The sequence below is a fragment of the Odontesthes bonariensis genome, chromosome 24 (genome assembly GCF_027942865.1).
Source record: "Odontesthes bonariensis isolate fOdoBon6 chromosome 24, fOdoBon6.hap1, whole genome shotgun sequence".
NCBI classification, from domain to species: domain Eukaryota; kingdom Metazoa; phylum Chordata; class Actinopteri; order Atheriniformes; family Atherinopsidae; genus Odontesthes; species Odontesthes bonariensis.
Genome location: NC_134529.1, coordinates 7,052,579 through 7,065,943, shown reverse-complemented (window position 1 = coordinate 7,065,943; position 13,365 = coordinate 7,052,579). Strand labels below are relative to the sequence as shown.

Here is a 13,365-nt window from a genome sequence, read left to right as displayed (position 1 = left end):
AAAATACGAAAAGATTGGTGAATGCGCAAATTCTCTTAAATCACTCGTACGGACGATTTAAGAACAAATCTGTGCGTACGAACGCTTCTTGCATGAGGCCCAATGTCCTTTGGACAGACCAGACCAAAGTGGAGATGTTTGCTCATAATGCACAGCAGCACGTTTGGAGGAAACCAAACACAGCATATCAGCACAAACACCTCACACCAGCTGTCAAGCACGGTGGTGGAGGGCTGATGATCTGGGCTGGTTCTGCAGCCACAGGACCTGGGCACCTTGCAGCCATTGAGTCCACCATGAACTCCTCTGGATACTAAAGCTGGGCTGAAACTGGCTCATCAACAGGACAATGATCCCAAACACAGCAGCAAATGTACAACAGAATGTCTAAAAAAAAAGAAAAGAATCAAGGTGTTGTAGTCAGAGTCCAGACCTCAGCCTGACTGAGATGCTGTGGTGGGACCTTCAGAGAGCTGTGCAGAAACCAAAGCTGCAAACCTCAATGAGCTGAAGCAACGCTGGAAAGAAGAATGGATCAACATTCCTCCTCAACCATGAGGGAGACTGATAACGTCACACAGAAAACCATTACTTCAACTTACTGCTGCTAAAGCTGCTGCTACAAGCTGCTGGATCAGGGGGTTCACTTAGTTTTTCACACACTGCTTCTGCATTTTGTCTTAGTTTTTGTTAAATAGAAAATGACACAGTATATTATGTCATGTGTTGTCGTTCATCTGAGCTTTTATTTATGTAATTTTAGGACTTTGAGGTCAAAACAGAGTGAGTGAGCACTACAGGATGATGATGCCACATCTGGAAAAAGTAACTTGTATAAATGGACAAGAAGTTCTTACTGTGACAAAAACATTCATTTTACCAGAGTTGGCAATGCATATACCAAATTAAGGACATATAATAACATAATAAATAAAGGACTGAATAGGTTAGCATTATAGTATTATAGTAATAACAGAGTTGAACCAACTCCTCTTGACCATTTTCACCTCTGCCAAGAAGATTTGTATGGTTTGTTAGTAGGATGACACAAAAAAACAAGTTTCATGACATTTTGTGCAGAGTATGAGCATGGGTCAATCCAGTTTATCTAGCTGCAGATCTGAACCACTGTCATTAAAACTACAAAATACAGCATTGGCTCCTTGGTGCTCTTGTTAACATTTTTACAAATATCTTAACTTGATTAGGTTTCAAAGTGTGCATCATGTCTGAGAGCAGGGGGAATATTCAATTTAATCTAAACAAGAGAAGAACGATAAACTGTTTCTCATTTGAAAAAGCTTTCCAGGATCAGTTGATGGAAAACAGCCTCAGTGGAGTTGAAGTAGCAGTTTGTTACAGCATTAATTTGTGGGAATATTACCATAACATTCAAATATTCTGTTTGCAGGGAAGTCTGTAAAACATTTAACTTTATTGTTGAATTTTTTAACAGACCACGCTCGCCTTAATGTTCAACCTTGGTTTTCCCTTCATGGATAAGTGGTCATCTTACAAGTTTGCAGCTGCAGTTACTAATGGGAGTAGCACTTTAATGAATACATCAAACAAAAAAGAGAGAGACATTACGGTGTTCATATATTTTTGTAGAGTCAATATTTCCAGTTCTGCAGTTTCTTAGACCTCAAACACAAAGAGTGACTTTTAATTTGTATATGAATTAAGTCTATAATGGCTTGCATGATAACTACGGTGCAGTTTTTATTGGTGCAAACAAGAAGAAAAGAGTAATATTTCCCTGCTTTATTTTTAAATATCAGCCCTCACCTGTTTTTTCTCCTCGATCTCCTCGGTCACCTTTCTCACCCTTGAAGCCTCTTTCTCCTCTGTCACCTGCGGACAAAACACAACAGAGCCTCAGCCTGAATATTAACTAAGTTTAGATAATAGCCTTGTCACAAAATCTAACCAGTCAATAAGAACAAGCATAGAAAAATGAAGAAGTCTTGATTAAATTTAGATAACACTAAATAAGCTGAATACTTCACACAGCTGAAACTTCCTAATGTGTTACATGGTGGCAACCACAACATAGCACATAAGGAGGACTGAAAATAGTCAAAGCGCTCAAAGAAACGAACAGCTCAACCACTGACAGCTTCACATTTTTTATACCCTTTCTTTACCTCACACCCATTTCCTCTCCATGGTGCTCCTTTTATATTTTCAGCAATCCTCTTAAGTAAAGAGCCCTGTAATTGCCTTGTGATGGGGGCATAAAACGTTAAAATTAGAGGTTACCACCCTGAGTCCTGTGTTTAATGTCCTTTTAAAGGTTTAAAAGAGCGAAAAAAAAGAGAGAAAACATAAGCATTTTGTCAAGGTAATTTCTTGGAATCTCTTCAAAGTGTAGTTGGGTTATTGGAAAAGCTAATGTAATGCAAAACCCCTCAATCATAATAAGTAAAACTCATTTACTTTGTGGTTTCGGCAAAATGATGGCACCTTTACTCATGACACCCCCCTCCAATCAGCAGCTTGGATACGACTGTTTTTCATTTGCTTTCATTTCAAAATATATTCTCATGCCAAATTACTAGGAATCACCTACAGAGCAGCAGCGTCTGCTTCAGTGCCAGCTGCTGCCATTTCTCAGCCATGAGGTTTGAAAACCACAAGTCTGTTTTTTGCCATGAAGCTATAAGAGGATCAACTTGAAGTGGGCATTTATCCCACTTTTAATTCGACTCTTTTTTTCTAAAGATGTAAGACCACAGTGTAGGTGACAGCCAAGGCGGCTCAGCCCCACCCACCATGTGTTGACAACTCCATGAAACCCTGCCGGTGTAGTCCTCAGCTATCAGCGTTGTGTCCAATCAGATGACATTCTTGACAACTAAAACACTGCAGGGAAAAGCCTTTCTGTCCCATGCTCTAGTCCATGTATGAATGCTGACAGATTTTTAAAAGCATCAGACATCAGTCCAAACCAGCCTTTTTTGTGTGACCGGTTAACAGTCTGCAAATAGAAGTTACAAATACAGCTTCCAGCAGCAAAATCTTGCCCTTTGAGGACATTTTCTATCCTTCTGCTCACTTTCTACAGATTTCCTAGGCAGAAATCCCCAGGGCACCCAGAGATATAATCTCTCTAGCAGGTCCTGGGTGTGCCCCGAGGCCTCTTCCTGGTTAGACGTGTCCCAAACACATGCCCTGAGAGGCGTTTGTAAGGCATTTGGACCAGACGCCTGAACAACCTCAACTGCCTTCTTTCAATTCAGAGCAGTCCCTCATGGATGACTGAGCGCTATAAAACCTGGACTAGGGATACTGGCGCCTCACACTGGAGCCAGGTCTGGGGGAGGGGCTTGTACACGAGTGCCTGGTGGCTGGGCCTTTGCCTACTGGGTCCAGCAAATTTGGGCTATATCAGACCAACCTCCTTTGCATCAACCACCTGGAGGAGGCGCTGTAAGGGGACGCTGCATTGTGGATTAGGGGCGTTCAGGTCAGGCCGTAACACTTTTATTACAGATATCTGTTTATCTGGGTTTTACCAGTCATTAATATTAAATAACATGACTTTAGTTTCATCTAAAACTGCATTAAAAGTGACAAAACTACTAAATCTCCCTCACCATAAGCTTATCTCGGTTTAACAGTTTGCAAACAAACCGACATCCTTCAGATCAACACTCTAAAACAGGCTCATTTGCAGCAACAGCAAGCAGCATTTTTCATTAAAAAAGGTCAGATAAACCACTGCATGCCAGAGCCAGATGACACAGGGATAAAGATTACACCTATATGATGAACAAAAGTAAAACTAAAGCATTTTTTAGACCCACAGTTTTTTAGTGAGGCTCAGAAGAGACCAAATCATGTTAGCTGTAACCAATTCATAATGTGATAATGTTTCAGGGCTATGCGTCTGTGGCCAAAAAAACAAATTGTCCATCCGCACACAACAAAACGACAGATTATATTCTGAGTACACGCAACATTTCAAAGTACAGCTGAAATGTGATATTTCTAACCAGAAAAAGAGCCAAAACCTAGAGTAGAACATGTTCTCCACTACAGACCACTCATCTATAAAAACAAACCATGAAGCTTCCCCACACTGTTTTTACAAGCCCTTCAGTGTCCCTATTCCCTGCTGCCTTATGCCGAGGCCTCATTCATACCAGAAGGCCCGCAAACTCTTCACCCTTCAGTGGTTTGTTAACCAGACCCCAGATGGGTGAAAGCAAAGATACACACTGTTTGAAACTGCCAGTGTGTGGATGGAAAAATATCTGAGCACAAAGTGTTTTTTCATCTTGTCTCAGTTTTTTCGAGTAAATTGCTTATTAGTGTGATGCTTTGAGCTGCTTTTCACATAATTAACTTCAATCAAATGATCTTGTGGGTGTTCTTGCTTGCTCAGCCATGGCATTTATCAGTCCCTCCTGCTGGATTTCACATGTTTTCTTCCGTCTACTCCAAACAAATGAGAGATGCGTCATTCTGACGCCTTTCACTGATCAAAACAAGCACCAACAACATGTGATGCTTGCCAATGAAATATGATGCCATCGGCTTGAGCTCTGTGTACAAAAAGGTCTCACAAATTGTTGTTGTTAAGCAGGCCTCTTCCTGTAAAACGTGTCTATTTTTCCAGTAAATTACAACAAATTACCAGCTGGTTTGAGAACAGTGCAAGAGTTTTCCTGAAGTGAAGTGTTTTTCAGCTGTTGGAGGGGCCACTGTTTTACCCAATCCTTCACTCTCATTTGATTTATTATCTTTTAATCAAAAACAGTGATATCATTGGTAATCCAAAGCACTCTATTAACATAACATTGCATCACAGTTCCAGGAATTTTGAGTAAAAATAATTTAGGTTGTAGATCATGTTTTCAGTTACAATGCACCCTGGGAGTCACAGTTAATGTCGTCACTTCCGACATCAGAATCAGAATCAGCTTTATTTCGCCAAGTACGCAGACACATACAAGGAACTCTTTGCTGGCAGTTGTTGTGTAACAAATAATATTAGCATTTAAGAAGTAAGAAGTAGATACTTGTTGGACCATAAGCTAATAATTAGTTCATAATTGTCAATAAAATGATCATAACAGTACTTTCTTCTGAAGCTATTCCTTCAACCACCAATACAACACGGTAGCTCATAAATTACTGATAACTCATGCATTAACTAGTCTTTTTAGTCAAATAGACCAACTCTTAGCAATCCTGTCAGCCAACTATAGTCCTTTGAGTATTCCCTCCATCACCACGACTTCTACTGCCAAATGTCATGTGTGATTTTTTTCACATTTTTGGAGTGAAAAGGACTTTAAGGTGAATATCTAAGTAATCTATTTCTTACAATAAGTTTATAATTAATACAATTCAAGCATCTTCTCCTTTCTATGATTGTAATCACAATAAGTGTTGTACTATTTTCCCGATTTCATGATTGCTTTCGATTAAATATTTCAAATGTAAAGAGCTGCAAGACAGCCACTTACTTATGACATGTAAAAAAGTTATAGCCATCAGCAATACTACGTCTATCAAAATATGCAAAAACTTAAATGGAGCCTGGCGCAGAATGTGGGGCCATAATAACTAAGTGCAAGAGACAACATATAAGCCTGCTCCAAGGTTTTGATAGCTATTGGCCAACTTTGGGGCTGTGGGAGTCAACACTGAACATTTCAGCTAAGCCAGCTCTGATTGGCAGCAGCTGTTGGCTGGACACACACTCCACATACTGTACATGCATAGACAATTGCATTTGTCCACAAGAAACACAAACACTGCAGCGCCTTATCACATTAGTCACGGCTGTGATTTCTCCATCAGGTCTATGTTCCGGACCGAGTGTTTTTGTTATCATTGGCACCGTCCAGCCGGTGATGCTAGAGTGATTTTGATATCAACACCCCTGGGTTTTATGTAGATCAGTATGGATGAAGCAGAGCCAAGGACAACAGAGAGAAAGAACAATGGAGATAAAGTCATGAAGGAACAGGATGTTGGATTAAGGTGTGATTTAGTGGACACTCGTCGGTCTATAAGTTAGACACGTGTGCGTGTGTGTGCTCATGTCAGAGAAATTATATTTACAGTCTGCAACAGAGAGCTGCTTGTAAATCAGAACACTGAATGTTCCTTGACTAAAGATAATGTTATATTCAGCTGCTTGGAGACTATCAAATGGTTATCGTGGATTTTGCATCCTGTATAAGAATTATTATCCGACTTAAACCCTAAAAGATGCATGAGCTCTATATGAGAACATAGATTAGCAGTAGATAAGTGGCTGCTGAGTGCTTGCACTTTTGTAGTACTGGATCTAAATCCAGTCTGTAGTACTTCGGTAGTACCCATTTGTCAAGTGGTCATTTGAGTCATTTGTTTTGAGCCACGTCGGATAAGTCCGGACTTCTATTCCAACTACAATTTTAACTTTATAGGGTCCGGGGGGTGTAAAGTTTATAGTCGGAGCTTGTGAAGCTAATAGTTTGTTAGCCTGTTTGCTACTTTTTCAACTTTTTGGCACACAGCACTGCTTCGCTCCATAATCCACTGCAAAAGTTAAACTTTTTCAACATACTCGAGGGAACTTCTGGAGGGAAAAACACAACAGCTTTCTATAGGAATGAATAGACTTCTGCTTGACTTCTCTATAAAACACACAGGGAAGTGTAAATGAGGCCCGAGTGTTCATGTGCATGAAAAGTATGACAAGTCACAGCAACCTCTTATAGGGCTGCCCCCATCGTATCATTTGCCCTTTGTTTATGGTTTGTTATGATTAATATGAGCACACAATAATGAATAGACACTGAAAAATATGAAAGCAGAAAGGTAGAACAGGAAGATTAAATACAAATAATGGCTTCTCTCTTTGTTCTAGCAGTCCGATATTTAACCAAATGGCTCAATTTTTTGATACAAGTATATTTTGTACTGATTATCTAAGATATTTTTGTGTTGACTGAGCTGAGACAGCTGAAAACTGATTAGACTGGCATAGACAGCTGTTGGACTCGCACAAGTAGAACAAGATATGGGTGGTTGAGCAATTCTAGCTTCCATGACAAAACACAAAAAGAAAACAGTGGCACCTGCTCGTGATGTCAGACGTGTTAAAGGTTCTGGCTCCTAATAATTCCTGGTAAAGAGGCTATTACTCATTTCACACAGCGATTTGAGAATGTAGTCCTTCATTACGCAAGTCTGCAGTGACTTGAAGTGTGAACGTGTGGACAAGATTCAGCTGTGAGTTGTATTACACTACAGGGAGAAACAGCCATATTAAACAGAGTCATTTGCTCACTTTACAATGGCTATTGAATTGCCCCATAACATCATACATTTTAGTGGGTTCAAGCACAGCCTGTTAAAGGTTTGCATCCTGCAAGAGCCACATGATCTACGAGCCCAAATTATAGGAGCTAAACCATAGATGTACCTCTAGGCCCGACAGGTCCGGTATCTCCTTTCTCTCCCCGCATGCCATCGACCCCAACAGATCCCTTGTTTCCCCGGGGGCCTTGCATTCCCTTTTCTCCTGTAAGTCCTGAAACACAAACACATAATGATTAAAAAAAACTGGACCCGACTATAACGTGTTCATGGTCAGTGCTAAATGCTAAATCTGTGAATTTCATTTAGCGGATCCTTTAAAGTAAGAGATGATACAGAAACGTATGCTTTAAAGCATCTTTGTAGTTGGACAAGATGCCTACAAAAACACTTAAATTAGAGGCTTGAAAACTGTACAGTCCACGAAGCAAAATGTAATGTAAAACCACTTGATTGAGCAATGATTTTTGACAGATTTTGCACCAAACTTCCTGCGATCCATAAGGAAAAAGGAAAGAAATGAAGGACCTGTCAGGACAAAGCCTGAAACACACTTACACACCTTCTGAATTTGATTAGCCGTCACACTTTTATTGAGATGTGGGTCTGTGCTGTAAACAACTCCTAAACTTTATTCTGTCAAGTTGTTGAGCTGCATTTTAACCGGAAAGCCTTCAATCACCAGGTTTACTAGCCCCATCTGTGCATTAAGCATTGTGTGGACTCCTCTGTAATTTGATAAAATAACATTCACACATTGTGTGTTATTTATCAAAGAAATGAACATTTTGGAAGTGTTCTTAATGGTATTCTCTAATCTGTTCTGCCATCTGCTTTTACTTAAACCTCTACACTAAATCAAGATCTTTTGCTTTGTTCTTTTTTAAAAATTTGCCCCTATCCTGAGGCACAAAATGAGCCTCTTTGTTTACTTTATTCAAGCACACTCGAAAAACCTTAAAATGAATGTGGTAATGACTTATTGATTGCACTGCTAAAGCATGCTTAATCTTTTTTTAAACGTGGCTGTGCCCTGATACACTCTGATTACACATTTGTGACTGGTCAGAAATGTAAATTGAATAATTAGACTGAACGCATTAGAGCCAGAAACAGAAAATAAACTAATGATGGATGATGTCATGTAACTCAACACGATTCAACGGCTCAGAGGGAAAATGCAATCCATCACAGTTTGGATCCAGAGCAAAATTGTTCTTTGTGTTCAGGTCGGTCCAACTGGATCGTTCAACAAGAGGAAGGAATCTGGATGTGTTGACAGATTCTTCTGGATTTTGTACAAATGGAGCAACAGAAGTGCATTTGCTGAAATACAAACTGTGCAGGTCTCAGATTATTATTATTAATATCATAATCAGAAACAGCCTCCAGCATTTAAACAATCTGAAAAATGTCACTGTATTTTCACATTCTACACATTATTCACAACCTCCGAAAGTACTTTAACAGTCAGTTTTTTTAATCATATATACAATATAAATCTTTTTTTAAAAGGTTTTAACTACTGAAACAAAAATAGATGACGTCTTTCACGCTTTATGCTGCATTGGGTTATATACAAGCTTTATACAACAGGTACCTCTTTTTCTTAGGCGTCCTGTTTTTAGGCATAATCACAAACATAAATAAACAAACCATTTGTAAACATACACACATGCACACATGGGGCAGATAAATAAATATCTGCAAGATATAAAGTGGTTATGGCACATTGCATGTTATACCTCACAGATGAGCATCTGTATCTAGCATGGGATGGTAACACAGAAAACATGCATGGCAGAACAGGAAACACTTAAAACTTATGTGATGCTGATGTTAAAGAGCGGGGCAGGAGTTTTGATAAAATACCTGCAACAGGGTTTCTTTTTGCATTGAAGATGCAGCAGAGGGCCTCCACAGTGTCAAGTAAGGGGTCAGAGTCTAATGGTGTTTAGTTCCAATATGACGCTGTTGTTTTATTGATAAGTTCCACAGAAGAGAAATCCCTCTGTTTGTACAATCTTTTGTGAATAAGAACAATGATTTCTGTATTGATTAGTCATACTACAGGATCCTCATCTAAAGTGCTTTTTAAAGTCATCACGTTCTGCAGTCATCACAGGTATTTATCAACTCCAGCTCCTACCAATGCTCGTAAAACATATATAAAATGGTCATTTTTATTTCTATGTTGAGAAGTTTATATAGGTAATGACTGCCATGAGTCTGAAACTCATGGACAGCATCCCCAAAGAATGGATTTACCTCTTTATGATGCTTTATGCTTCTTTGCAGCTGTATTCAGTTATTTTCTGCATTCCGTTTTGTCTTTAGCGAGTGAAATGCAGGTTAACATCAGGCGACAGACTAAACCTACTGCAGTATATTCTGCTTCTTTATCTTAAAAAAGTCTGGCATTTTTAACATGTTACTTTTGGCAAAGTCTAATATACCCCATCTATTCTTTAAGCTTATAAATGGTTTGTATTCAAGTGAATAAACCTCTGGATTCTGATCAAATACTTTTCTTCTTGGATAATGGATAAACTGTTGTCTTCTGTGGACACCCAGGCTTTATTTAATGTAGCTCATTAGTGTTCTCTTTTCCTCCAGAATAGAGAAATCTGTTTATTTTGGCCACCTTTGACGTTCTCGCTGTCCCTCGGATTGATTTGTTTTGTTTTTGCAGTCTAAGACCTGTTTCGCCTGCGTTAAGATTGAGCACACGATGTGGGTTCATAGCAACAACTGTAAAATGTAGTCGAACCAGACCTTTTAAAAGCTTAACTGTTGGGGAATTAAAGAAACATTTCACATCTGTCTATAAAACAGCTTTTGAGTCCATTGTTAAATAAAAAGAGGGCTCGACAAGTTAGAGAGAAGGAATTTCTTTCTCCACTTTGCATGCAAATACCCTCAGAGTCTGAAATCTGAGCCTGTGTTCATTATGTAACCTGAATATGTTCTGGTAAACAGCGATATAACAAAAATATTTATTTTTTCAGACTTAACTACATTCCCGACAGAAGTTGGAAGAAACCAAAAACGCAAAACATTCTAGTAAACACCCACCCTTTTTCCTCTTTTACCACTAAAACAAAGTTTAGGTGTGTGATATGTATCAAAACAACATCCACTGGGCTCCCACGACCCACTGTAACAAGATTATTTGTATCATTCACCTGCTGAGGCTGATCTGTATATGTTTCTGTGGAATCAGCAATTTTTCACATCGGTCTCAGATCTAAAACTCTGAACATAAAGACTATTAATGAGACACAAAAACAAATGGCTCTGAATACAATCCTATTAAATATGCAATGACATTTCAGCTTTTATAGACTGTGAGACTAATTTTGATTCCTGAGCATTTTATCCTGCTCAGTGCTGCAGGTAGCGTGAGGCTATCCCAGCATGTTCCGCCTGGATAGGACACCAGGATTAACAGCCAATTTAGAATCACCAATAAACCAACCATGCCTGTCTGTGGGCTTTGGGAGGATACTTCTGGACCGCTTACTGTTCTAACTATTGTACCACATCATACTGTGAATTTTTCAAATTAAATAGTTTGTAGTTTATCAGGATTTTTGGCAGCTTGCATTCTTTCTAAAGAATCAGAAGATAAATGACTTCAACTCTGTTTCTCATGGTTTGAGGCAAAAACGTTGCTGAGCCCCACAGCGACCTATGACCAGTCAGTCTGCTGATCAAACCCCCCCCCCCCCCCCCCGTAAGGGAACACTCCAACTCAAGACAACGGAGATAAACACTGAGGGTTGATCTGTTTAAGTTTTGACCTTCAGGAGGATTAGGTTTTCAGTTTTCAATTAATTTTGCTATGTCTTCACGTTAACCAATAATGAGGCCTTGAAATTCTTTTCGTTCGCTTTTTCCTGGAACTACGGCTGCAGAGGGGCAGGCCCCTTTCAGCAGGAAGACAATGCCTCTTGGAAATGTTCTCCAGCCAGGGAATGTAGGATGGATGATGACAGCGGGTGACCTATGGGGTGATGATTCAAGATGTACCAAGCTGGAGGGGCCCCAAAAACATCTGAATTCATATAGTTTTTGTTTGTACCATGATGTGTTTTTGAAAAAGAACAATTTCATGTTCCTGAGGTGGTGTTTCTGACTGGATGAGGGTTTATATTGTTATTAGCAAGTCAAAGATGGATGATGCATCCCACTGGCCCTGTCAGAAAATAAATCCCCACCCAATCACTGGGGCTTTGTTTTCTACATATATATATCCATATATGACCTTTTGGTTTTTCTGCTCACTGCATTATTAATGCAATTAAATGTAATAGCAATAGCCAAGGGAGCAACACCTGCCAAAGTCTTTTCTGTGCCAAAGGAGTCTAAATATCCACCTTTCATGCCACTCAATTATAAATCTTAGTGTTTCAAAAAACTCTCAGATTTGGTGTTTACATTAGATTTTTTACTGCACAGCTGGATTGTATGACTCATGGGCCTTTAAAACTCATCCACAAACTATGCCAGAGCAGTTCCTTCATTTGTTATATGTATCAAAATATTTTGTGTGTTAAATGCTTTAAAAGATGTGATATTACCTTGACCACAGGTCAAACATTTCAGAGCAACGATTGAAAACACTAGTATTTTAATTCAAAAATGTATATCGCAGCCTATAAAAGCCAGTTACAGCATTTTCTCTTTTGGTAGGTCTGTTGGAATCTCTTTGACTTTTGTAAAGCACCACTTAATTGGGACTTTCTGCTTGCGTGTGTTCGTGTCTGGTGACTGCCAAGTGTGTCTTTGCAGAATGAAAGAGCAACAAAGTTCGCTTAAAGACGTTAATATGGCATAAGTTATGCATCTGGCTTTAACCAAGGAGCTTAGGGTTCTTGTTCTTGCTACCATTATGTTTTCATTTTTGACTTTCCTTCTTTATCACACATTGTTTATTTTTATCTGTAGTCACTGTTTAATCAGGTTTAAGCAGTAAAAGGTTAGGAGAAGATCTTGTTCTTTTACAAAGGTAACATGTTACAAAGCTCCCCATTTTATTTCTAGGTATCCAGGGTCCCACCCAAACAATATGCCCCATAAAGTTAGAGACATCTCACAATATGACCTGGACTGTAAAACTGACCTTTTCTAAGCTTTGAAAAAATGTAGCTCCAATTTTGATGATAGACTGGGTTGAAAATCGAATGTGTCTTCCTATAACCGACAGGTGACAGTATGGTAGTACTCACCTCTCAAGCCAGTCAACCCAGGGGCCCCAGCTGGTCCCAGTTGTCCAGTGTCGCCCTTCTCACCCTTCGGCCCCGGAGGTCCTGCACAAAGACGGAAATAATTGGGCATCTGATGCAAACAATGCTAATCCTTTTGCAAATGCTATTTTTTTTTTTTAATCTCTGTCAACATTCTCCAAAATGACTATACTTATAAACCACACTGATGTTGTTCCTTAAGGATTTGTGGAAGCTTTAAAGTCGAGGAAAGACTCTGTGATAAAATGCACACGTAGTTACTGTTTAACTAACTATTTGCAAGTAAAAACTGAAATAATGTTTATTAAAAATCCCCTGAAAGTAAAACTTTTGTGCTGTTTTATAGGTTGTAATTTACAAGTGGAATTCCTGCAGCTCATTTTAAGCTAAAGTAGCAATTTTAATGGTTCAGTGAACATGAATAGCCTGATGTTATTCATAATTATTCATATTATGTTTAGATAATGTAATATGAATCGCAGAACAAATCAAATGTGTGGTATAAACTCATTTCAGAAGGCTGGCTTATACTTAGAGTAGCTGCTTCGGGGTTTGTCTGATATAAATAAAAGAAGAAATCTGATTCCACACTAAGTGCCTTTATTATTATTACAGTATGTTGGGCTGCTTTTCATTGAATGCTGGCAAGAATCAATTTGAATCATCACCTAAAAATGGAACATGTATAGAATAAAGCCTTTAACTGGTGCATTCAGTCATCTTATTGTCATGCAACTCAATGTTATTATATATTTTATAGGTTTATTCACAAATATAGATTGACATAGCTGCT

The 13,365-nt window shown here is 38.9% G+C and overlaps 1 protein-coding gene across 1 annotated transcript in view; it reads right to left on the bottom strand.

Moving 5' to 3' along the window:
- scara5 (scavenger receptor class A, member 5 (putative)) overlaps window positions 1–13,365 on the bottom strand; it is an 81,789-nt gene that overhangs the window by 19,914 nt on the left and 48,510 nt on the right. The window contains exons 8-10 of the mRNA XM_075459190.1: window positions 12,555–12,635; window positions 7,430–7,537; window positions 1,789–1,854 (exon numbers count right to left, since the gene is read on the bottom strand). Coding sequence (XP_075315305.1) covers window positions 1,789–1,854; window positions 7,430–7,537; window positions 12,555–12,635 — 255 coding nt within the window. The remainder of the gene's footprint in view (window positions 1–1,788; window positions 1,855–7,429; window positions 7,538–12,554; window positions 12,636–13,365) is intronic.